The 27,500-nt window shown below is 42.7% G+C and overlaps 1 protein-coding gene across 2 annotated transcripts in view; it reads right to left on the reverse strand.

Annotated features, from left to right (window-relative positions):
• Positions 1-27,500, reverse strand: part of arhgap36 (Rho GTPase activating protein 36) — a 109,125-nt gene that overhangs the window by 33,549 nt on the left and 48,076 nt on the right. For both annotated transcript variants that reach the window (XM_083639672.1, XM_083639673.1), the window contains exon 2: positions 15,492-15,648. In XM_083639672.1, the coding sequence (XP_083495798.1) occupies positions 15,492-15,648 (157 nt within the window). The remainder of the gene's footprint in view (positions 1-15,491; positions 15,649-27,500) is intronic.

Consider the following 27,500-nt stretch of genomic DNA (forward strand, 5'->3'; position numbering starts at 1 on the left):
CACGCGCAGTGCGCCTGTGAAAAAAGGAGAGGCCTATTGGTTCAGAGAGAGAGGGAGAGGGAGAGAGAGAGAAAGGGAGAGGGAGATAGAGAGATCGAGAGAGAGAAAGGAAGAGGGAGAGAGGGAGAGGGACAGAGAGAGGGTGGAAAGAGAAAGGTGAGGGAGTGAGAAACAACAGGAGAGACAGAGATGGAGAGAGAGGAAGATAGAGAGTGACAGAGAGGGGGGAGAGAGAGAGGAAAGTAGAGTGATAGAGGGAGAGAGGAAGATAGAGAGTGACAGAGAGGGAGGGAGAGAGAGGAAGATAGAGTGATAGAGGGAGGGATGGAGAGAGAGGAAAGTAGAGTGATAGAGGGAGGGAGAGAGAGAGAAAGGGAGAGGGAGAGAGGGAGAGAGAGGGAGAGAGAGGGTGGAAAGAGAAAGGTGAGGGAGTGAGAAAAGACAGGAGAGGGAAAGAGATGGAGAGAGAGGAAGATAAAGAGTGACAGAGTGAGAGGGAGAGAGAGAGAGGAAGATAAAGAGTGACAGAGTGAGACGGAGGGAGAGAGAGGAAGATAGAGTGATAGAGTGAGAGGGAGGGAGAGAGAGGGAGGTAGAGTGATAGAGGGAGGGAGAGAGAGGAAGATAGAGTGATAGAGGGAGGGAGCGAGGAAGATAGAGTGATAGAGGGAGGGAGAGAGAGAGGAAGATAGAGTGATAGAAGGAGAGAGAGAGGAAGATAGAGTGATAGAGGGAGGGAGAGAGAGAGACAGAGTGATAGAGGGAGGGAGAGAGAGAGACAGAGTGATAGAGGGAGGGAGAGAGAGTGATAGAGGGATAGAGAGAGGAAGATAGAGTGATAGAGGGAGGGAGAGAGAGAGGAAGGTATAGAGTGATAGAGGGAGAGAGAGAGACAGATGAAAAGAAGAGGAGGATGAGAGCAGTTGGGCAAATGATGTCATACGATTGCAGGTAAAACAGCATAGTAGCCGGTACCTATAAGGTGAGGTGAGGTGAAACACTGGACTACTGATTGGTCAGAGAGAACGTGTTTCCTGTCTGCTACCAGTTTAGTGGAGCTTAGCTTCTTCGTGTCGTGTGTGACATTAGCCAATTTCCCAAACTCTCCTCTTATTTCCAGCAGTCTTTTGTCTTGCTGCCTTCAGCCTCTGGTCAAATCAAATGGATCTTCTCGCTCAGTTCAATGCTCAATTGTTATGAGAGAGAAAAAAAGAGATGCAAGTCTCCTGCTAGACCGGGCAGCTGAGCCGCCACATTTCGTTGTGGCGACTGAGCGGGCCGGACCGGGCTTCACTGAGCTGCTGCTCTCCTCCCTGTAGTCTCTACTTCCTGTCCTCTGTACCGAGCGCTGCGCAGACATGTCAATAACGATAAAGAAATATCAAAACTCCTCGCTTGATGGTGTCAACAAGGGATTTCATGCGCCATACATTTTTCAAATGTATTTTTTTTTTTTACTTTTTTTCATCAGTTTTACTTTTTATTTTTGGTATACTAAAAAACAAAATAAATAAAAAATAAACTTTTAGGGGCAGCTCGGCAGTTTCATGCGGCGTTGTGGCGTTGCTATGACGACCAGTTGTGGGCGGTGGGCAGATTGAGTGGGTACTACTTGCGGCAGAAACAGCACAGGTACTACTTCTAGTACTAGAGAGTTGATACACTAATCCTACACTATACTATGTGGTGGAAATGAGCCTTAGAGATTTTGGTGCCAACTGCCACGCCAACTGCAGACTAGTGCAGACAGACTCTGCCCAACTGGAAATCCGGTCTAAAATCGTGGGAATCGTCTTGTAGTGTAACCTCAGGTTTAGCAGAGCTTGATCATGACCATCATTATTTATTCATGTATTTATGTATTTATGTATTAATTTATTAATTTATTAATGTATTTATTTATTTATAGGCATAGCTTATAGTCTCTATCTCTATTCTCTATCTGCCAGACTATCTCCATTTCGTGCTGTACCTGCACAGGGGAGAGTCTGGCTGCTCTTACTCTCACTCTGGTCTAGCAGGGGGGAAAAGCTCTGTTATCTTTACAACCATCCACCTACCAAGCAGGCCTGCTTCATTGCACAATCCAAATCTTGGTCAAAACTTGACATTTTCATCATGTAGTAACAAGCTAGCGTTGTTGTTTCACAGTGCGGGAGGCATTTGAGAGAAATCTCTCTACTCTGACTGAAATTGTCGATGGCAGAGCTTACATGTAGATCCGCAGCCTGCTTCCAGGCAGTCAGACTAATTCAATAATAACCAAAGGAACACTCCTCGTGTAAATAATGTACATTTACATTCCTAATAAAGGTTTTGCTAAAATAATGTTTATACATATTTTTCGCATTACTGTAAAACATGCGCAAATTCGCCATATGCCAGGCGGTATCATCTGTCATCTCATCTGACTGCCTGGCAAAAAATATTGTCCTCAGGGTTGTGAGTCAGTCAGCGGCAGCCTTCCGAGTGTTGTCACTCGGGCAATTGTGATGTTATGAGTGATGTCATCAGTGATGTCACTCAATCACTTTGAGGGTGGTCAGTCAGTCAGTCAGTCAAGCATTTTGAGGGTCAGCCAGCTTCCGTCTGACCTTCAGAGCCTTGTAGGCCGGCAGCCAGCTGCCTCGCAAAAATATGCAGGATTTTGAATCTTCTATAGTTAAAAACCTCTCATTTGACACCAGAAACATCAAAATTACCCCGGGCAGTGACATTTTGTGGTCAACAAAAAAGTCAGAAATGGCAGCCATATTTTGAAATTTACATGGAATAAATCTGGCTTCTCTGTGGTCATATATGTATGGATTGATAGCAAGATCATTCATATTGGACAATTCTACACAAGTTGCCCCCAAAATAGTATTCACGGCGTGGCCATATTGGGAAAATGTAGATTTTTGCATGGATATCAAAAGAAAGATGTGCCAATCTTGGTACTTCTTTCCAGATGTGAATGATTTGTCTTTAATCTGCTCCACTAATTAGCGTCAGTTCAATGTATGTGATATTTTGGCAGATACCGTATTGTACTGTGAAATCTTATCTAGTTACAACGCTAATATCTTGGTATTAGAGGGAAAGCTTACGGTAACCGCGGTTGCATATGGCCGTATACCTTAAGTGGTATCGTTGCATCCCTATTGCTTATGCAGTTACCAAAATCTGTCATCTGTAATGGATGTGGTTTAAAATGTAGCAAATTACAATACATAAAATATACCGTAAATTCCGGACTATAAGGCGCACCGGTGTATAAGCCGCACCTGCAAAGTTGACTGTTTTTTACATATATAAGCCGCACCGGACTATAAGCCGCGGGTGTTTTAATGGTATTTTTTTGTTTTTTTTGTTTTAATGTTTAATTACCATATGTAAGGGTTCATGCACAGAGGGGATTGTCGGGAAAGAGATGGCTGTTTGAGGAAGCTCCCATTTATTAACATTTCAACAAAACAACATAACACAACACCACCTGTGTTGTTTTTTACAGTGCACACAGTGTCCGCGGTGTGGTGAAAAGAGGGCAAGAGAGGAAATTAAAACAGAAGTGGATTTATAGTTAGAAAGAGTGCTAAAAAAGAGATTTTTTTTTTTTTTTTTTTTTTTTGAAAAAATTCATAGATAAGCCGCACCGTTATATAAGCCGCAGGGGCCAAAAAAGGCCAAAAAACGGGGAAAAAGGTGCGGCTTATAGTCCGGAATTTACGGTATGTAAAATCACTAAACTAACTAACAAACTAACTAACTAACTAAAAATAATCCAAAGAGTACAAGTACACAAAATATATAGTTACACCCATCTTTAGATATTAAGAACTAAAGGGACAAAAATAGATGGAAAAAGACAGAGACCAGAAGCAAACAGAAGTGGAGAAGAAGAAGGAATGCACTGCAGAAAAAACAACTGAAACCCCAAAAAGAAACAGGGGGGGGGGGCACACAGCGGGAGGTGATGCTAAGTCCACGGCAGACTGGAGAGATTTCACCCCAGGGGAGAAAGAGAGGAGAAAATTCCCACACTTCCTCACACAGTGCCGTCTGTGTGGGCCAGACTGCTCTCAAACTGAGTTCAGATCTCATAATGATACTTTAGCTGTATGTAAATGTATGCATGTATGTATGTATGTATGTATGTATGTATGTATATGTATGTACAGTATGTATGTATGTATGTATGTATGTATGTATAAACACCCCTAGGTGCTCTAACAGTCATCATTAGCATCTTTCCCTAGCTGATAGCATCACAAGCTGGAACCTGACTTCTCTGTTGCCTGGGATGAGAATTAAAGGCCAATTTGCCCATTACATAACAAGAATAGACACTCAAATCCTCCATGGGTCCCTGGTCGACCCTGGGCTCCACGCTAACACTTTAGCATGCACTAAGTGATAGTAGGCGTCTAGGCAACAAGCATTATGAAGTAGAGAAGACTGAGCTTTTAGTGGTAACAAACAGACTTTTCCATCTTCTGATGGGCCCAGCGCCGTGGGAAAAACATTGTGGTTTTTGGCCTGTAGATTCATGAATTTTAAGAGTGAACATCAACTTGATATTGTTGATTTAGGTGAGCAACCACATAGAGACACTGCGGAGCGCGTCATCATTCAGAAACCACGCCCAAGACGGGGGAGAACAGAAACCCCCCCTCCAATCCTGGCGTTCTCCTATGCGCATGGTTGCGTGTTGCACAAAAAGATCGTATATACGGAAGATGAACACTCCAACTTACTTCCTTGACAGCTAGATCCACATTTTTCTTCTCGCCAATTCTCAATGGCTTCCTTGTTTTGCTCAGGAGTACACGTTGTTTTTTAACTGGCGATTATTTACATTTGTTGTCTGCGCAGCCCACCACACAACAGCTTTTAGCTATGTTTAATTCAAGGAAAATGATGAAAATGATGAAAATGATTTCCCCCGTGATGGGCGTGGCCTATTTCATGCAGTCTCTCCATCCACTGCTCTGCGGAGGCGTGGCCAAGTCAACTTTGCTTGAATCCCAAGTCAGTCTCAACTCAAGTCTTGAGGCACAAGTTTCAAGTCAGCTACAGAGGTCTTAAATGTAGTCATGTCCAAGTCCATGACATGCCATTAAACACAGGTTGTGTTAATAACAACACATGTGGCACAATGCCTTTTCCACACCTGAATGCAACAACCAATTGGCTGCCCTATTTTCATGTTTTTTCCTGTCTTTTCTCTATTTTATTTTTTATTTTTTCAGTTTTGTTCAAATCAATTCCCTTTCCACATGTGTGCCTTTTTGGAGGGCCAGGCACTTTAACTTATAAGTTAAAGGTATACAATGCAACCTTTTGTGCTTTTATGACATAACCGCTGTGAAACTATCAGATTTTTATTTATTTTTTTATCCCTGCGTTTCAACGGTTTACGGCACTCTCTCTCTCCACATAAACACAGCCTCGCTCGACCACATAAACACAGAACACAGCAAAACAATGTCCCACCACGAATAAACACACAAGGCGCAGCGTCTCTCAGCATAAATACACTGCCACACCATTATATGGGCCAGAAGTGATCGTTTTGAGGGGAAACTTTTGTATAATTCTATGTTTTTTTTATGAAATAGTGTCAAGTCTAGAATGTCAAGTCTAGAACAGCAAGTCAAGTCCGAACAAATCCAGAGTGCAGCCAGTAACATTTAATATCTTGAAAACTAAATACGCACGCACGCACGCACCCACACGCACACACACACACACACACACACACACACACTATAGAAACCACATAGTAAATATATACACAGGCCACAATGAAGCGAGTCTCTTCCAAGACCAACCATATGTTGAGTGTTGAGCGTTGAGTTGTGACAGTAAACATATGCTTCACTTCCCTGAATGCCAACATTATGCAACCAACAGCAGGGAGCACATACAGCACTGAAGAAAATCCATTTGGAAGGAATCCATCAAATGTCTCATTCTGTGTGTTATAAGGAGTGGAGGAGAGAGTCTGGCTGAATGAAATTTAAATTAAACCAATTCAACGTATTGACCCCTGTGGGAAAACTGGATCACTGGAGCAACAAACATCATAGGAAACAAGGAAAAGGGGCAACATCTTGCAGGGATGAGGACCTCCCCCATTTCCTGACATTTTACATATTTGATATACAGTATTAGGTTTGTATAGGGACAGTTTCTTCTCACAGGCCACGAGACTCCTTAACATATACAAATAAATGTAGTAGCAGTACTGTACCGCACTGTAGATGCCACCATTATGTATGACTAATGTTCAATAGTATGTTTAATTAGGTATACGCTATTTGCACCTAACAGAATGTTATTATGTCTAATTATGTTTAAAGTATGTTCATGCCATTTGCACTATGGGCAGTGAATATGCCACTGTCTGTGGCGTGTCTTACTGCTCTATTGCCCGTTGCCTCTTGTTTTTTTTTGTTTTTTTTTGCACTATGTTGTAACGGAGTCTACAGCACAAGAATTTCACACGTGATACTTGTACTACGGAGTGACAATAAAAATCTTGAATCTAGTGTGATGATTGATTCTCAATGCTACATTAAAGAATGCAATTCATTAAAGAGATAAAAAACAAGGCCAGGTCGAAACCTGGCATAGGGCCGGTGTGCTCAGTAAAGTGCAGAACTCTGCCAAGCTGTATTGAGTCATTTGTGTAGTGTGCCTGTGCTGTAGTGTAGCCTATGTGGGTTAATAATCCTGGGTTTAAGCTTCATTAACATGAAGTGCCAGATTTATGGTTAATCTAGCAATATATTATTTTCACACATAAATGTAGGCTATTGAAATGTAGGCTTATTATGTGGTGTATTCCCAGCCCCCCCCCCCCCCCCCCCATACGTGTAGGCTAGGTGTTTTTTTTACAATGAATTCGTATATCATTAATAATTGGGATTATTGTAAATATTAGGATAGGTGAGATCAGATGACTGCTTACCATGTAAAAGCTTTAATAACACTGGAATTGAGGGCCATAGACTATGGCCCAAAATTCAAATATAACACTATGGCCCATAGTGTTATTAAATATTGTACATGGTATGCAGTCATCTGATGTCCCCTCCCCTAAACGTTACATGTCATGACTTGCTCCTTCCTTGGCAGAGATCTGTGCTCCAGCACATTGCCTCGTGTTTCACTGTAAACGAGTAGGCTATTGTGACAAGCAAACTTTTTCAGTGAAACAAGTTCGCTTGTCACACAATACTCGTTTGACTTATTTGAGGGCATGTATGTTTATCGTTCACGTTCGCTAACCTGTCGGTCTTTAAACTCTTTGAACAGGTCGGGGTGCCTGTCGGCAAGATGTTTAGCCAGGTTCGATGTGTTTGAGCCTTTCGCTTGGGTCGCGTTGAAGCACCTTTTACTTCAGGAGCAACAGCACGGCCGGGCGTCAAGTCAGCCAGAATGTACTAGTACGTCATCCGCTTTGTTGCTTTCAAAATAAAACGCTTATTGTAACCTTATTTATTTTGAGTAATGCGTTACAGCCACAGTTTCACGCCATATAATATCACAACGAGTATTTTGATACAAGGTTTGCTGCTTCATTCATTGAAATACATTTTCTCCTCCAACGTGCATCAATAAGCTATTTACTTTTGTTTAAGTAACATTATTTTGAAAGTTTTAACCCAAAGTTTTCCAGCTCTTCCCGAAAAAAGCTGCCTGGAGATATTCTCCCGAATGAGAAGCACGCTTCTTCATAGCGCACGCCCGATAAAACTCATTCAAAACGTTGCACTAGTTTACTGACTACACTGTCGTTTCCCATAACGTTAGTCACAAGAAATGTGGCGAAATAATCACTTTTTGGGAGACAATCGCATCATGGTGATCACTATTCAGCAACAATGGACATGTATTGGAAATGAAATGCCTTCGCTTGTTTCACAACTTGTCTGCTCCAAAGCGCTACTCCAACCGGAGATACTGTCTAAAGGTAGGCTTTAGAATGATGTTAGCTTAGCGTCACCTAATATCATCACAGTCAGTCCCTCTCCTGACAAAAAAATGCTCCAGGTAGCGCTTTTTCCATGCAAAAATGCAAACGTTATGTGTGAACAGCCCCATACACAGCAGATTACCCCTGCTCAGACATTACCATAGTAATCACACAGCCCGCGCGAGTGCTCGAGCACTCGTTCATAATAGACTATTTAAATTGCTTAAAATGCCCATCCCTAGAAGCCGCTGCCATTTTCGCTGTGTCTGTCCTCCTGTGTGTCGGGAGTCGGCACGCCCACACATGAAGCAGACAGAGTCAGAGAGAGCTTTTTTCACTTTTCACCAGTCACCATTGGTTCAAGGCAACGATGTGTTTATTAGCCAGAGGTGCATTACCGCCACCTACCGGACTGGAAAGACATTTACTTGGCATGGATCCGTGCTCAAATGCAGCGACAGAGTCGAATGTAAGGGCCCTGCAGGGCACTGCACACCGGCCCCCCAAAAAAATAAATCATAGTTGATAGGCCAACTGCACAAAATGACTAATAAGCCAGTTCATTCATTCATTTTGAATATCATAGTTGTCTAACACTATTTTTTTTGCTTTGGCATCATACTTGTTGCTGTTGCTCTGTTGTGCTGCTGACACTGCTAAAATTATGCTATAATTATAATATTCAGGAATGTGTTGAAATCATCTCTTTAGCTTTGCTGCAGCAGGCAGCTTGCCAAATGTTAAACACAGGTTCAGAGAGAAAGACGGAGACCTTTGGCACACAGAACACCACGTGGGGCCAACCTAAACCTGTCTACTCTCAAAACAACAGTTGTTAGCTAGATAAATGTACACATTTCACCTTTTGTTTTTGACCTTAGAGAAAAACACTTGTGCTGTTTTTTTTGTTTTTGTTTTGTTTTTACTTTTCTTTGGCCACAAATTATTCAATGCTCAAAAATGATGCTACATTGGTACTTTTAAAAGGGGTGAAAAGTGGACACGCCTCCTCATTTCCAAGAGGAGGGGCATCTGCCTATAGTGCCTAACTTGCCTAACGATGTAGTGCTGATTAACATCAATCAAACAAATAATAATGTGACGCTTTGATACAAACTGCTCACAGTAAAACAGTATTCAGTTTTAGCATGGCTGGGAATCAAACCCCCCCCCCCAGCTCCTGACAAAGCAGAACTGAGTTGCACTGTTTACTGGAAACTTTGTGTTTGTGTGTGTGTGTGTGTGTGTGTGTGTGTGTGTGTTTGTGTGTACGTGTGTGTGTGTACGTGTGTGTGTGTGTGTGTGTGTGTGTGTGTGTGTGTGTGTGTGTGTGTACGTGTGTGTGTGTGTGTACACCATAAGCCTCAATCAGCCAAGCGTTCAAGAGGGGTGAGAAGGCCAGGGGATAATAGTCCTGAGAGAGAGCGTATGGGACAGAGCAGCCAGGCTGAGAAAAGCAGCTTATAGGAGGAAAGGCTACTGACACACACACACACACACACACACCTGCCATCAGCTGTTTGTTTCCTCGCATCAGCCTGGATAATCTGCGCTCTGACCTCTGCGATCCCTCCAGCCCCCATAAACAACTCCTAGTGTGCAGCAGCCCAGGTGTTTGACTATCCCACTGTCTCGGCTGGATTTAGTGCTTCAGTGGTTCTCAAATGGGGTCCGTGGCACTTTGCCAGGGGTTCCGCGAAAAGCTTTCAGGAAAATAAAAATAAAAACGTTTTTTTGTGTGTGTGCAAAAGCTTCATAGTTCAATGAAAATATTTCATGCTTTAAATCTAAAATGGTTCATGGATTACATTCTAATCTAACAAACCTATCAATTTAAAAGTCAAGCACATTACCGTGGAAACAATTAAACTGAGCCCAAAATCACAAATCAGAATGAGGGGGTCCCCGGTATATTTTCTATCTTGTAAGGGGTCCTTGGCTGAAAAACATTTGAGAACCTCTGACAGAGGGTCCTTGGGGGGGGGGGGGGGGGTGGGGGGGGGGAAGGGGGGGTTCCAGGGGGTCCCCAGCCAAAAGGGGGGTAAGTGACTATTTTGGCCATGGGTTTTATACACTTTCTGTAATAAAACATCCAAAAGCATCAATCTTATTATCATATGGGGGACCGTGGGACAAAATCCTATCAAATGGGGGTCCCTCATGTGAAAACATTTGAGAACCACAGATCAGATGGACAAGTTGGGACGTTTCTTATCTTGCACACAAACAATATTTCAAAGCAAGGAGTAGGCCAGTCCAGTGGTGAGAGGAGAGTGAGTAACAGTTGTTAAAAGAGGGAGCGAGCCGACATAGAAAGCTTTGATATTGGAGGAAAGCTTGTTGATTCTCTGTGTGCCTTGCCCAGAAGAGGCCTGTAAAACATCTTGACATTTAAGACCTTACATCTAACCTAAAAAAAAACATCCTCACAGGGTTCAAACATTCAAACAGTCAACTTCAAACACTCAAAACATCTTCTCAACTCAGCCATGAAGCTCAGTGGGAGTTTTAAGCTACGTTCACAATCACACCATGGATGGTCTAGTCATTGAGCTACACTGGACCACAGCTGTTTGACAGTTAGCAAAAAGAGTATGATAAATTACTTCTTAAAATGAGTCACATGAATGATGGCGTACGTTGTAGATGTGCATTTCTCAGAGGCATATGCGCTGCTCTAAAAACAACGGTTTTTGCTAGCGCTAGTTAGCTACAGTAGCTAGCAAGCATGAATGCCGAAGAAGGAACTCAACTCAAAATATAAATATACAAACCTAGGCAAGCCTAGTTAAGCCGAACCCAGACTGCTGCCACTCAGTGTTGTGCGAGTTCACATCAGTTTAATTGGCTCTCCTCTCTCATTGGGGTTCAAGCCTAAACGTATTCCCACTCTGGAGCTGTGGAGTTTGGTTGACACAGGTGAATGTACAGGTGATTATTACCTGAGGACCGTACCGGCGCCACGAGGGGGCGCCAGGGGGCTTTGCACCCTCAGTTCAATTTTCTGCCCCCTCACTTATTTTTTTTTATTATTATTTTTTTTTAATAGAATAGTTCATCTATAAAGGCCAGTTAGGCAATGTTTCGGCTGCTGTTTCTGCAGTCTTCATCAAATTTGATCAGTTTAAGTTCATGTAGGCTACGCCCTACAAACATAGCTCTGTTGTTTCAGAATTGGCAGGGAAGCGCTATTTGCTGTGCTTTGGTTGTCACAAGGTGTCAGAGATGTAGCTATTTATTAAATTTGAACCTCACTGCATGTTGTAGTGATCATGACGTTATTAAAACACACACACACACACACACACACACACGTCACACACACACACACACACACACACACACACACACACTCTCTCACACACACACACGCACACACACACGCACGCACACACGCACGCACACACACACACACACACACACACACACAGAGAGAGAGAGAGAAATCAGCTGCACCCAAGCACACAGCATGCCATGAGAAGACCGATACAACGCATCTGATCACTTTATTTCTTTAATTTAATGAACCTTGCACTGACTGGCTATTATTTTGTTTAGTTTTTGTTGATTTTTGCAGCAATTGTTTATTCTATGACTTTTCATATAGACATATATGTTCAGAGTGCTCCAGACAGGTCCCACATTTCACATTATGCAAAGCTCAGCTCTATTAATGCCTTAATCTGCTGCTGTGAAATAAATGTTTATTTATTTATTTTTTTAATTTGAATAGTCTTTCTTGTGTTGTTATTGCACTTTTCAGAGGTTATTATGGTTAAAAAGTCCAGAAATAGGCATAGCGGGTATATAACTAGGGATGCACCGATCGATCGGCACGTGACCGGAAATGGCCGATTTCCACGTGATCGGCCTCGATCGGTGATCTGCGCCGGTCACTCTAAAATGCCGATTCTGTGAGCCGATTTTCAAGTGACGTGCGCGCACCCAAAAGCAGCGAGACCGAGACGGATGAGTTGCTGCCACTACACACATGCCACAGTCAGTGTGGAGCCGCGGACTGGAGGGGCCGGGTAGGTTGTTTGGAGTCCACTCCAGTCTGAGTGGGGCTCGCTTCACCTCACCCCTCTTCCGCGACCAGCTGCACTCCACATCACCGCTGCCTGCTGCTGCTGCTATCTGCCAGTCACGTTGTAACGTGGATACAGCCAGGAGAGGACTTTTGTTTCGTATTGCGAATAGAACGACGAACATAATAATAAAACGCATCGGACCAGTGTGCAAGGTTTACTGTGCGAGATGATTTTTTTTCGAATGGCGGATTAAAAAAAACGGACTGTGTGTAAACTACGATATTCAAACTGAGTCAACTCAAACTCATTTCCTCATCTACTCAATAACAGCCAAATCCACAACTGTAGAGTGGGCATGGCTTCGAAGGTCTCTGGGCTCCAGACCTATAGGCTATAAACTCCTTGTCCATGGATAACATTTTGACGTTTATTTATTTTATTTTATTCGTTTATTTGGCAGGGACATATACAAAAAAAACATTAAACCCCATAGGGGAAGAAATGCTTTGTAACAGATTCAGCCATAGGCTACTTTCCATCTGAAGCCCCTGTTCTGTTGCACGTTTTTTCTTTTGGAAAAGTAAATGCATGATAGCTGTGGGATATACTGGAATTAATTGTTTTATATTCATTGTATTTACACAAAAAAGAAAAGCTCTGTCCAGTAACCTGGAACACTTTTATTTTGAGATGTTTTTGAGTGAGATCGTCCTACCTCATGCAAATGATAAGAAATGTGACATGAATGTTAATTTTCTATTAAAGCAAAGTAAAAAAAAAAAAAAAAAACGTCAAAAAATAACCCGTCAATTATTGTTCTTAGAAAGAAAATCGGAATCGGCAAAAATCGGTATCGGCAAGTCAGACTATTCAAAAATCGGAAATCGGAATCGGCCAACAAAATCGCAATCGGTGCATCCCTATATATAACCCATGTTTTACGATATAAAAATATCAGCCCCCTCCCCAGTTATAACCGCCCCCTATGTCATTTCATCCTGGCGCCGGCCCTGCCTGAGGAGTCAATCAGTGAGTGAGTGTCAGTGAGTGAGTGAGTGAGTGAGCAAGCCTCATAGTTTTTCATTGGATATTGACGGGATCCACATGCAGGCGAGTTGTTGACCAGTGTACACTCCAGCGTTTCTCAACTGGTGGGTCGCGACCCAAAGGTGGGTCGCGGGGCCGTTTTGATTCGGTCGTGGACATTGGCCCAAATTATTATTATTATTATTTTTTTTTCATATTTCATTTGAGTTAAATTCAGATTATTGAAACTGGATTAGCCTGACCAGTTTTACTTGTTTAACAAGCTGAAGCATATGCTCTGCCTGTAATTCAAGAGAAGTCTGCCTTTTCATTTCATATTTAATTTTAGTTCAATTCAGATGATTGAAACTGGATTAGCATGGCCCCAGTTTAATTAAAAGTTATGACCAGTTTAACTAAAAAGCGTACCCACTGCAGGAAAATCCTTAAACAAAATCCTACTGATCATGCCATTCAGAAATGCATCAGCAACCATCCCATTCAAGAAAAGTCTGCCTTTTTATTTCATATTAGTTAAATTCAGACTATTGAAACTGGATTAGCATGACCAGGTTAACTTGTTTTATTATTATTATTAACTTGTTTAAAAACATATAGGCATGTACCGTAATTCAAGATAAGTCTGCCTTTTATTTCATATTTCATACAGTTCAAATAAGACTTTCTGAGCATGACCAGTTTGACTTGTTTAAATTTAAAAACATATAGGCCTAATTCAAGTCTGCCTTATTTCAATTGGTTTTTAGCCCTAGTTGCACTTCTGTTGCACTTTTTTGTTCATTTGAGGTTTATAACAGTGCATGAAGGCATTGTGTATTAAATTAATGCGCTATTTTTTGTGCAATAAATTTGAGTGGTTTAAAAAAAAATCTGAAATTTGGGTCGCGACTTCATGACAAGGAAAATAGTGGGTCCTGAGGCTACACCAGTTGAGAACCACTGCACCATACGATTACATCCAGAATCAGCTTGGAAATTCAAACATGTTTGATATAATCGTTGTGGCTCCAACTGACGGAATGACCTTGTAGTGTATTGAGGTTTAACTCAACCATTGAGATGGTTTCTACCTCCCAAGCAGCTCTGCCTCTCAATTCCCAGTATTTGAATGATGCAGTTCCACTCACAGCCAATCAGTAACAAATATGCCACCCTGGTGTGACCTGTAATTGTAGCACCAGTGGTGAAACGCATCATTTCACAGTTTACCCAAAATCCAATTTGTGGTGTCTAAAATGTGCACACGATAGACGAATGAACCCAATGTTATTGTGGGGGACAACAATTCCAACTGTTTTTTGTTTTTTTTTATCTTCAACGTAAAAAACAGAAATCTCTCAGCATGACTTTTGCCCCCTTTGTGCCGTAACTGACAACTCAGATTGCCTCCACATGGAGAGACTCTAAAGCGGGGAGAATTGACTGAGCGAGCACACATGCTTTTCATAGGGTCATCCTGCTTCCCAGACATGCAGGTCCACAGATTCCCAAGCAGGAGTCTTCATCCATCGCTGAACAGATCTACTGGGGGTAGTTAGCGGTTAGGACACTCGACGCAGCTCAAACGTTAGCTGCTGAAAGAGCGGAGGACATTTCTCATCCACTTCCACCATACAAATTGTCCCTTAAACCTCCCGCAGCCAAGACAAAATGTCCACATGATTCAATACTTTATAGTCCAGAGTCAGTGTCGAGTCTCTCTCTAATCTCTCCCCATAATGTAGGTTTGGGTCCTGACCCCGTCCCTCTTAAGGGAACAGTTTGTCAATTTTGGACCTATATTATGGAATTAGTGTATGTCAGACATGTAGCACTTTTATATACTTTTATATTGACTCCCGAGTCAGGAACGTTGCCGATGTTGTACTACACACACACACACACACACACACACACACATATATATATATATATATATAACCCTAACCCTACAATGACAATAAAAAAAAAATATATATATATAGACATCTCTGAAGAAGACTAAGTGTCGAAACGTCAGTGTTTGATCTGCACCTTATATGAAACCATCTAAAGACGACCTGAGTGCTCCAGTGTTCTCCTTCTGATGGTACTGGGGTTCCTCAACTGTTGAGCACCGGTCTCCGTCTTCCTAACTGTGCTTTAGCGCATTAACTTTCTCTAAGTTTGGATCTATACAGTATATATATATATATATACATACATATACTGTATATATACATGTATATAAGCCTAACCCTATAATAACAATTCAAAGAGCACATTGTCCATCTGGAAGTCCTACTCTTCGAGAATATGACTTTTCTTTTTTTGATGTAAAAAAGAAAAAAGTTTGTTTACATTCGAAGGGGCTCGAAAAAGGTTCCATAGTACAAGCAAACATACAAACTACAGCAGGGTTTTAACTGACGTGAGCGTGAGTAGATATAATGATCTTGAAGCAAACAGCAGCATCATAGCTGTCCTCCTACCTCTGGGGATGCTGACCTTGAAGTCCAGGTCCCTCTCTTCCAGGTGGTAGAAGGCTACTTCCTGTAGCCTGGCTCGCTCCAGCTCGGACAGGCTCTGGATGGGCACCGGCTGCAACCGCACGCTCTGACCCAACATGGTCGCCCACGTGTGGTCCCCCTGCCGAGAGAAGAGAGGGCTCAGTGAGAGGACGGAGTGTGGTATGAGGCGCGTACCATGTAAACGCAACGTCGTGGGTTTGAGTCCGGCCCAGGATGTTTGTCACATGCATGTACAGTATCTGTCTTTTCTCCAACTGCTTCACATTTATTCATGCTGGGTGGCATTTTGTGGACAGGAAAGTTGTGATCAACATGCTTCTTTATAAGTCGTGATTTGCGATACTGGTTTTGCACATTTATTTTTGATTTATTTATGCATTTATTAAGTTATTAATTTATTCCCTCCACTAAGGAGGTTCATATGTTTTCGGTGCCGTTTGTCTGTTTCTCAGGAGGAAACTTCATGGTAAAGTGTAGCATGGGTCAAGGAACCCATTCACTTTTGCGAGTGGAGTGGCATCTAACTCAAGAACAATACGGTAATATCACAAACCAATTGGCGGAGGATCTACGCTATCCAAGTGCCCTTCTAGTTTATTTTCCTGTTGTTTTGGTCGATAGAGTTTGAAGATGAGGGATTGATAAGAAAAAGCAGCTGTAAATTGTATTGGTACAGCTTTCATCATGAAAGACATTTGAGCAAAACAATTTTGGTGAAAAGAGAAAATGCAACTCGTTAATCACAATCACCACTTCTCCATTGATCTCTAGGGGGAAAACTTCAAACCAGTTTGCATGCAGCCTCCAACCATTAGACCAAAAACCCAAACCTGAACGACCGTACAGTAATGCCATAGATCCACTATCATGTGATTGGCCCCTGGCTGCAATCAACGGACATTATCAACCAACCATCAAGTCCTCGAGACAAAAGAAAAAAAACGGCTTACTTACAGTGACTCATATGTACTCAACTCTCTCCCTCTCTTTGTTTCATTCTCCACCAACCCAGCTCCCTGGTGGCCACGCCCACAACAGATGGTACACACCCGGAAACGTAAACATCACTCAAATGCGGCGAATAGGGGGAATTTAGGCATAAACACACAGACACACATTACTAATAATGTATACTGTAATAGATATATTTTGTTTATTTATTGTTATTTTAATGTAAATAATAAGTTATATTTGTTTACGTTTAAAGTTGTGCTATGTTGTGTGTTATCAATAAACCAATTTGGAATTAAGTTGGGCTACAATATTGATTGTATAATCAATCTACTTTAAAGTGTCGCCTGTGTACATTGTCTTCAGTTCAGACATATTCATATTATTATGTTTTGTGTCAGTTCAGGAATCCTGCACACGCATGCACACACACACACACACACACACACACACACGGTGAAGACAATACCAGCCACCACGCGCCATCGCGGCCGGTAAAAAACAGAACATATTTTGCGTCTGTTAGGTGTCAAAAGGGCAGTGGTGGCCCAATGGTTAGAGAAGCGAACTTGTGACCGGAAGGTCGTCGGTTCAATCCCCGGGACCGGCAGGATAAATCTGGGTGGGGAAAGTGAAAAGGCAGCGCTTGCCCCTCCCTCCTTAACACCACTGAGGTGCCCTTGAGCAAGGCCCTTAACCCCAGTGGAGCTGATCAGTGGCCAACAGATCAGACTGTGGTTGTACTGGTCAGCTTCCAGGTGTGAAGGTGTGCGTGAATGTGAACAGGGCACTCCTGAAAAAGAGAGCATTGCTCTCAGTGAGACTCCCCCTGTATAAAGGTTAAAAAAAAAAATAGCCGCAATTCTTTCAAGCCAACAGGAATTCTTTATTGTTATTAAATCCAATAAGTCCTATTTGCTGCGTTACTGTCAATTTGTTGTATTTATTGTATTATGTCGAATTGCTTCTTTTTATTGCATTATCTTCAGTATGTTCTGTTTGCAATGATGTGGTTTCCCCATGGAGACCAGTAGAGGAGTGTTTTTTGAGGTGATAGCAGCCATGCCATACGTAACGTCTCTCCCAGGCTTAAAGGAACACTCCGCCCATTTTCAACCAGCTTTGTATCATTAGAACATCAGTAGTATATCAGAAAACTGTAAACGGTTTTGAAGTCTGTCATTTAATTTGACAGTTATTGAGTGTTAAAGTGTGGACCAGTGACATCACTGGTCCACACTAACTCAAATTAATAACTCATTAACTCAAATCAACTCTCAATAACTGTCAAACTAGATGAATGATGCATAGTTTGACAGTTATTGAGAGTTGATTTGAGTTAATGAGTTATTAATTTGAGTTAGTGTGGACCAGTGATGTCACTGGTCCACACTTTAACACTCAATAACTGTCAAATTAAATGACAGACTTCAAAACCGTTTACAGTTTTCTGATATACTACTGATGTTCTAATGATACAAAGCTGGTTGAAAATGGGCGGAGTGTTCCTTTAACATAGACCCGTCATGTCTTCCATTAGTGGGAGGGCATCCACTCATGCTGTGTGTTCTGATTACTGGGAGAAAGCCAGGTAAGATTAGTCCAATGTAAACACAATGGGAAGAGCGAGAACAGACTGAATAATGAATCACAGGAGAGAGGAGGAGGGCAGGAGTGAAACAGAATGAGAGAGAGAGAGAGAGAGAGAGAGAGCTTGCATTAAAGGGACACTTCACTGAAAAACAACGCTGATTTATTTTGCACATGCTCTCACACATATCTGAAAACTGTAAACCATTTTGCCGGCATTCATTTAGTTTGACAGTTATTGAGAGTTGACTCGAGTTAAGTGTGGACCACAGCAATGTCATCAGAAGACTGCACACAATGATTCAGTGCATTCTGATGACATCGCTGGACCACACTTAACTCAAATCCACTCTCAATAACTGTCAAACTAAATAATCAATGTCTGCAAAACTGTGTCGAGTTTTTGAGACCGAGGAAAACAAACAAAAACAAAGTGAAGAGAAAATAGAATGTGAGACAGGATGAAAGAGTGATGGGAGTGAAGGCAGGTTATCAGGTTAACGGAAAACAGACAAACACCCAAACACACTCCAGACCTGGGGTCTCTTTTCACGACCTGAACCCTGCACACAAGAATGTGTGTGTGTGTGTGTGTGTGTGTGTGTGTGTGTGTGTGTGTGTGTGTATGATGAAAGCAGTTGAGTAACCATGAAGATTAAGCTTGGGGAATGTGGTCCAACAGCCTCTAAATCAATCAGCTGTTAAATCCACACGCAGCAAACAGGCTTCACCTCATCCGAAGATCAGCTGTTAAATCCACACAGCAAACATGCTTCACCTCATCAGAAGATCAGCTGATAAATCCACACAACAAACAAGCTTCACCTCATCAGAAGATCAGCTGATAAATCCACACAGCAAACATGCTTCACCTCATCAGAAGATCAGCTGATAAATCCACACAACAAACATGGTTCACCTCATCAGAAGATCAGCTGTTAAATCCACGCAGCAAACAGGCTTCACCTCATCAGAAGATCAGCTGATAAATCCACACAGCAAACAGGCTTCACCTCATCAAAAGGGGAAACCACTCAAAATGTTGGCTTATTGCTAGACTCAGTTATCTGTCTCTATTAGGGGCGGGGTCAAAAAAATCAATATATCCATGGTGATCCTCCTGCATTATACATTATACGTCATCCATACACTAGCACCATATGAAGATACCATATTGTGACATTTAGCCTGAAATGTGTATTTTTTGCATTCATTTATGTGTTTCTTGTTTTGTTTTCTGTCAACTTAAATTGCACAGATTGAAAAGATTTTAATGAGGCGTTATTTTGTATCCTTTAAACATTGTTTATTGTACTGAGTTACTCTGCGATTCCGACCCCTATAGACTCTATCCGCATCGCTCACCTTGAGACTGAGGACTTCCTCCCAGCTTACGTTGTTAAAAACGATTTGAGAGTTAAAAATCCAGAGTCTTTAGGGCGGTCCTTCGTGCAAACGTTGCTCGGGGCAGCCATTTTAAATGTTTTAAAAAGCTCTCTCCATGAAACAAATTGTTTCATGGAGATTCGCTGTATCTCCAGTTTGTTTCACTATACGGACTGGAGGATAATTCAGTGGGGGAGAGCATCATTTCCGATAACTTGACAAATTTGGAGCAGAGTTTGTTCTTGCTGCCATTCAAAGTACTATTTTTCACAAGAAGTTCCCGAGAGGGAGGGATTTTACAATTATCTTTCCCATCTTTCATATTAAACTTTTTACAGCACTGATTCTCAAATGTTTCCATACAACGGACCCCTAATTTAGTCCACAGAGCCACGGACCCCCATCTGATGAGATTCTGTCTATAGCTGCAGTCTGACCCATAACTGAGAATATTTTTTATTGTCAGATTATCAGGTATGATTTTGACCAGAATCCCATGACTGTCTGTGTTGTCAGTAGAGAGATAACAGACATGACTGTCTGTGTTGTCAGTAGAGAGATAACAGACTGTCTGTGTTGTCAGTAGAGAGATAACAGACTGTCTGTGTTGTCAGTAGAGAGATAACAGATCTGTGTTGTCAGTAGAGAGATAACAGACTGTCTGTGTTGTCAGTAGAGAGATAACAGATCTGTGTTGTCAGTAGAGAGATAACAGAGAAACTATGATCAAAACAATATGTTTGTCTATACATTCTCTAAAACGAAAGAACGGTGAAGTTACCAATTCATCAATTTGCTGGGGACGCCATAGAAGGCCACCAGAGGTCCCCGGACCCCGCGGTGAGAGCCACTGTTTTAGTCTTGGCACTGAGTCCTGACTGAACTGTCCTGGAATGACATGCATTCTTCTGTTCCCCTATACGGCTTCAATGCACTCTTTAAAGCGACATTGGAGAAGGGCAATTTGGGCACATTGGAGTAAATGTTTCCCAGAGGCAAAGCTGCTCTTAAATAACCTCAAAGAATGGGCGGAGCCAAAGAACTACAGTTTTTTCTACCGTTACATTGAATCCCAGGGGAAGAAGAGAGAGATGAGAGAGGTGGAAGCTATTATGAACGAAGCCTATAGCACTCTGCTGCTAACTGAAAAATACAATCTATCATCATACTAAGTGATGTAGGTTAGCTAGTCAGCTAGCAGACCTTCAAGGTCAACCTGAGGGGGCAGGCTGACGCCGATGCGGAAGTCCTAAATTCTGCAGTTCCTCAAATGACCACTTGAGGCTGGCTGCAAGAGCGAGTCAATCCTCATTCATGTTAAAATACCCGAGGTTTACCGCATAAATAAACATGTCCACAGCCTGGTTCAACAAACGGTTTTGTCTCTATAGCTAATTTCACTGTTAATGGCAACTGTACGTTGAGAGTAACAGACAAAAGAAGTTTGTGGCGTGATTGACAGGTCGCCTGTCAAGTGATCGCGCAGCTTCCTGATCACTGACCAATAGCAGGCGGCTCTGTAAACCCCTGGTCACGCACTGTATCACACGAGAGCCAAGACAGCAGCCAAAACGCCAAAGTGGAGGCTTCACAACGGGAGTCCACAAACCAATGGGTGACGTCACATGCACTCCGTCCATCTCTTTATACAGTCTATGGGTCAAATTAGCCATGGGCTACTAGCCTATATAGCCTACTGTAGCTATAGCTCGGTAAGCGAGTTAGCTAGCTGCTGACGTTTAACGCCATGATGCCATGGTCATGAATGAATGAAAAATAGTCATCGCCATTGATATCATTGATATTATTTTTTACTTTGCTATTCAAGCTCTCCATTTAGCCCCAACACCTTTTTTATGAGCACTGAGCAGCACTCTGAACCCTACTGCAGCATCACTGACTCTGACTCTGACTGTGTGTGTGTGTGCACGCATGTGTGTGTGTGTGTGTGTGTGTGTGTGTGTACATGCTGCTATACAGTTACTCTATTGTACCCAATCAGCCTCGAGTCTGAACTTTATACGAAAGCAAGTTGCAACCTGACTCAAACTTACTGTAACCTTTCCATGCTTATTTACAATGTCTGCCTTGCTCTGCATGCTGTCTCGCCTGTGTGTGTGTGTGTGTGTGTGTGTGTGTGTGTGTGTGTGTGTGTGTGTGTGTGTGTGTGTGTGTGTGTGTGTGCGGCCGCCTGTGTGTGTGTGTGTGTATGTGTGTGTGTGTGTGTGTGTGTGTGCGTGTGTGTGTGTGTGTGTGTGTGTGTGTGTGTGTGTGTGTGTGTGTGTGTGTGTGTGTGTGTGTGTGCGACGTGTGTGTGACCACCTCCTGCCTCGTCTGTACGGTGGAGCGACCTCAACCCACACAGCACAAGGCTGATTGCAGAAGATTGCTTTGGCCTTTATGTTAAACGTAACATTACAACTAGAGTGTGGTAAGAAATGCATGGAAATTGCACAGCACAGAGGTCTGCGTTTTGTAAAGCAGCTTACATTCTGTCCAGTGTCCATCGTCCCACAATCATATGGTTCAGTGAAAAATAAACCATGGCAAAGTTATTGTCTGAAATGCAAAGGCTAAGAAGTGACATGTAGGGTAGGTGTGGTGGCTCACGGCCGGGTCTATTTTAGAGGATGTAAGGCTATATACAATATCTGTCATTTGTCTGTCTGTCTCTCCTTCTGTCTCTTTTTGACTTTACGTGTATTCGTCAAAAAATGAAATAGTTTGTCATGTTGCGTTATTTTCTCCTAATCTGTATGTCTGAAAAATGCCATTTTAGTGTCCAAATGTTCAGATGATATGTGGCTTGGGGAAACTGGGCCCAAAATGATATACTTTGATTACTATAGGGATCTGTGATCTGGATCTGTCATAATCTGAGATCACGTTCACTCCTCCCATTGACTCCAACAGTCTTCAGGACCTGGCGCTAACGTCTCCTAAGGGGCCGTGGCAGTAGCGAAATCCACACATGACACAGATACAGGAAGTGACTGGAAGTTGAGCTGTCTCTATAGTACGTTATCTCTGATTTCACTTCCTGACCAATTATATGAAGGACTGTGCTAGGGTCCCCCTGTCTCTCTCTCTCTCTCTTCTCTTTGTCTGTAACCCATCCTCTCTCACCCATCCACAGTTTGAGGATAGTTTACAGTGTAGATGGCGTCTCTTTCTCTCTCTCTCTCTCTGTCTCTCTCTCTCTCCCCATCCCTCCAGCCACAGCTCCAGGCTAGTTCAAAGACATGTTGTCTTTACGAGCTGCTGTCTTATGACCCCCCCCCCCCCCCCCCGCCCCCCCCTCTCTCTCTCTCTGGTGGGCTCTCCCGTCGGTACCAGGAACCACTATGACAATTCGAACCACATGAGACACAAACCACACAGGTAGATAATATGGCGAAGGGACAATAAAATAAACCAAAACATGTGTTCTACCAAACGCACGTCTGCATGCCCGCACGCGCACGCGCACGCACACGCACGCGCACATGCACACACACACACACACACACACACACACACACACACACACAGGCAGTGTTAGTGCCATACTCTGCAAGACCACAATTTAACGTACAGTTTTAGCTTAAGTCAGTTATCGATATTATATTGATATTGTGTTCTAGCTGTTCTATTGTTTGCCTTTACCCACTTAGTCATTATATCCACATTGCTGATGATTATTGATCACAAATCTCATTGTGTAAAAATGTTGTGAAAGCACAAATAGTCAGGGGAGGAAATCCTGTCTTTGCATTTTATTTTGATCGCATTCTTGTTTGAATAAAAGGGCTTGTGATAATATCTCACATGTGGCTTTGACTTATACAACTGAACTTTTAGCCCACTTCATATAGAAGATACAGAGATAGATATTGTGTATCGCCATTCAGCCTAAAAATGATTTTTGTTCATATATATCAACCAGCTCTAAGCCAGTTGGTCTTGGTCACTAATCCAGTGAGTTTGTTCTGATCGGAATGAGGTAAAAACGAGGTCTTGAGGAGGAAACCTCACACAAAAGCCTGAGACGTTTGATCTGGGTGATTGATTGATTGATTGATTTTTATTTATGGATATAGAGAAGACAATTTACAAAAGAAAATTCCAAAGGATAACATGTTAAAGTGAGAACACTTAATTCCAACATGGTCCCTGCTGTTGTAGGACAGAACGCACAACACATAACATGTAAAAAGTTATGTGTTGTGCGTTCTGTTTGATCAGGTTATATAAATTGGTTGTTGCCATGGTCAAACAGGACACAGGGGCGTTTGCAGAAATCATTGCAATATAGGGGACATAGCCTATAATAGGGCACCTGGTTGTCCTGCCTTGACCCTTAATTGTATTTTGTCATTTTTAAGATGTCATGTGTAGCTGGGTTTTTCCTTAGTCTGTTGATTATCCACAGTGTTCCCCGTCTATTTTGTTGACAAATAACCTTATTTGGGGCTCAAAGTTCTTAAAAATAAGCTTTTGTTGAAAACAGGTGATGACGTAGGATAGACAGTAAATACCCTCTGCCATTAGCTAGCTGTTAGCTGCTACGTTTGCTAACGGTACGTGCACATCTACAATGGCAAATTCGCTTTTCCGCTGTGTCGCAGCGTTTTGTGGGCGTGGAAACCAGCTTCCTGCTTGGAGCTGTAGCCTGTAGAAACGTTGTACACAGGAGGGTGGGGGGAGGAAATGTGTAGGAAGAGCTGTCATTGGGTAGCTTCAACGAAAGGTCCCGCCCTAGTCCCGCCCCGCGAGCGTGAAGCCGCTCGGAGACAAGCCGCCTCTAGTCTGCGACAGTGAAACGCTGTGGGCGGTTCCAGCGGCAGGGGGCGCGAGGCAAATGGACCAATCAGACACGGAAATAGAGCAAGACAGCCTATCAAGATGCAGCGTCAAAGCGGCTTTTTCAGGAGGCAAGCCGCCGAGCGCTTCATGATGTGCACGTACCGTAAGTGTTTGCCAGGCTCAAAACGCCGCAATCGAAACTTTTAACCAGTTCGAGTCACGCTCTTTCCATAAAGCCCACCAGCGTTGATATATGTTGGCTAGTTGTTGATATTAGAACAATATTGTGACTCTAAAGGCTGTTACACACGAATATACAGCACGAAATTGCGATGCAAATTTTGACCCACCTGTCAATCACAGCAACAGATGTGTGTGTCCACATCGGAAGAGAATAAACACCGCAATAACACTTTGCGAAACTTTGCATTGACTGATATAGGTTTGAGGTTAGAAATGCAAAGCTGCATGCACCGTAATAAACTATGTCACTAGTCTATAATCATTTGCACCAAAGTTCATCTATTGGTAAGAACCGAAGGCTTATACCTTGTTCCACTGCGACATCATGGCTGGAGCACTGTTGTCCAAAAAGGATAAGAGCCTCGCTCCTACCTTCAATATACGATCTTTGTCTCCCTTCCAGCGGGTAGACGGAAATAGTATGGCTGCCTCTATCCCTGCAAAATGTTTGTCCAAAAGGCAGAATATTGTTAGAAATATCAACAACCAGCCAACATATCAAAGCTGGTGGGCTTATAAGGAAGAGATATGGAAAGAGCGTAACTTGAACTGTTTGAAAGTGACTACCGCGGCGTTTTGAGCCAGAACGAATGGCCACTACACTAGTAAAAGTAGCGGCCAAGCTAACGGCAGATTGCATTCACTGTAATATTAAATATTGTATTTGTCTATGACAGATCACTTGTTAGACAACAATGTCTGACGTCAGCACCCGTTTCTAGCACGGGTGTATATTAAGACTTTGAGGCCAAAATTAGGTTATTTGTCAACAGAATACAGTGGCGAACACTTTAGCTAATTAGCAGAGCAGGAAAAAACACACAGCTACACATGAAATATCTTAAACATGACAAAACTGACACTGACTGGATATAGCCACAGTAAGTAATCAGATTACAAACAAGGAATTTGACTTAGTGCAAGTAGGCAGCATGTATGTTTGTGTGTGTCTACATGTATATATGTGTGTGTGTGTGTGTGTGTGTGTGAGAGAGAGAGAGAGAGAGAGAGAGAGAGAGAGGTTGTATGTGTGTGTGTGTGTGTGTGTGTGTGTGTGTGTGAAAGAGAGAGAGAGAGAGAGAGAGGTTGTATGTGTGCTTTTGTGCCCCTTGCCTGATGAAGTGATATGGATACTTATTACAGTATGAAGAAATGCCCTGATAGCTAACAGATGCCCCCTCTCTCTCTCCCTCTCCCTCTCTCTCTCTCTCTGTCTATCTCTCTCTCTCTCTGTCTATCCCTCGCTCTACATTGTTCCCTCTTGTTCTTCATCCCTCCTCCCCCTCTCTCTCTCTCTCTCTCTCTCTCTCTGCCTCTCTATTGGTCTGCAGTACATGTGAATATTTATACGTGCTCTCCCATTGGGTACTGCCGTTCTTGGCTTTTCATCATTAACCCAAGCCTTCAATCCTGCCCCCCCCCCCCCCCCCCCGTTTCCCCCAAACACTGCAAACGAGACAGAGATGAATACTTCTGCTTCTTCTCGTTAGTGAGCGGGCGGCGGCGATGAGGCAAAGCCAGAGATTTTAATTGTTGGTCACTGATTAACGTATCATAGAGCACCGCAGGGACCATGTCTTTTTGTAGTCCCGGACTTCCTGGATCTTATCGGGGGGAAAAAGAATGGGGATTTCACTTAAATGCATACGGACTGTGGTTAACAAAGGTTTAGGGGAGTGGTCATTTGGATTCAGCAGGATAATCTTCATGAACGTGAATCACTTGTATGCCTTTTGAAGCATTTTCTAAAAGATTGTGTTAATTAGGCATTTCAGTGAAATCCCCATTCTAAAACCCTGTTGACTTTTCCCCGTAAGATCCAGGAAGTCCAGGACTTCCGCCTTCCGCCTACAAAAATATGTCATCCCCGCGGTTTACTCTTTTTCATCGTTGTAAACAAACGTCTTGTTTTGTGCTTTCCTGCTCTGGGGTAGGCCAGGGGAGAAAACATCAACACCTGTGTTCTTGTGATGAATGATATTTGTTGTTGACGTTTGCTAGCTAGCTAGCATAGAATGTTAGCAACTGTTACTGCAACTTTACAGTTTAAATTGATATGTTTGCAGGAGGAGTCAACAATCAGCTGCACTGCATACTTTTTTATTTATGTACCTAGCATACAGGACAGAAAACTATCGCGTTTTGGCAACGCACAGTTTATACGAGGGATCAGCCGAACAGCATTTCTGGTAAACAAACCGCGTCACTGGGTGGCAACGGCAATGGAACCCTATGGAGCGTGAGCGTTGGGAGGCGTGAGTGTCTGACTCTAGTTTACATTTTAAAAACTGCGACAGTTCAGACAACTTTAAGACGACATACATATATTATACATCAAACTCTTGAGCTAATTCTGCTCTCACTGAGAATGTCAAAATATAAGCAATGTGATGTATAGTTTTTCAGATATTAACGTTTGTTTGGCACAATTCATAGCCTACTAATAACTGCCGCGGGGTTCCGCATTTCTGGGTGGCAAGTGACGTCACGCTGATTCGTCTTATAGCCAGGCCTATCTGCACACTTTGTGTTAGCGCTGTGCCAGCACTGTAGAAAGTAATGCAGTAACTTGTACTTTGATTAGTAACTGTAATAGTATTACCGTTTTGGAAATTGCAATGCCTTACACTACTCGTTACTGGGGAAAGTAATATATTACAGCAATAATGTTACTGAGTAATATTACTGCCCAACAATGCTTAGCCGTCAGCTAACCTTTTCACATGACGAACACGTGAACATGGCATGTCTTAGTGCTTTTCTCTCAGAAGCGTGTCATGGAGGAGGAGTGTGATCATTCATGTCAACAGGTTCATGTTCATTTCACAACACCATGTGAGACCTGCTCTCTCATTAGGACGCACACAAGAAAACATCACCACAGCCTCGCAGTCAGTATGCAAAGTTACACACACACACACACACGTACACACACACACACACGCATACACACGCACACACACGCATACACACGTACACACACACACACACGCACACACACACACACGTACACAC

This window comes from Poromitra crassiceps (genome assembly GCF_964638095.1).
Source record: "Poromitra crassiceps genome assembly, chromosome: 7".
Classification (NCBI taxonomy): Eukaryota; Metazoa; Chordata; class Actinopteri; order Beryciformes; family Melamphaidae; genus Poromitra; species Poromitra crassiceps.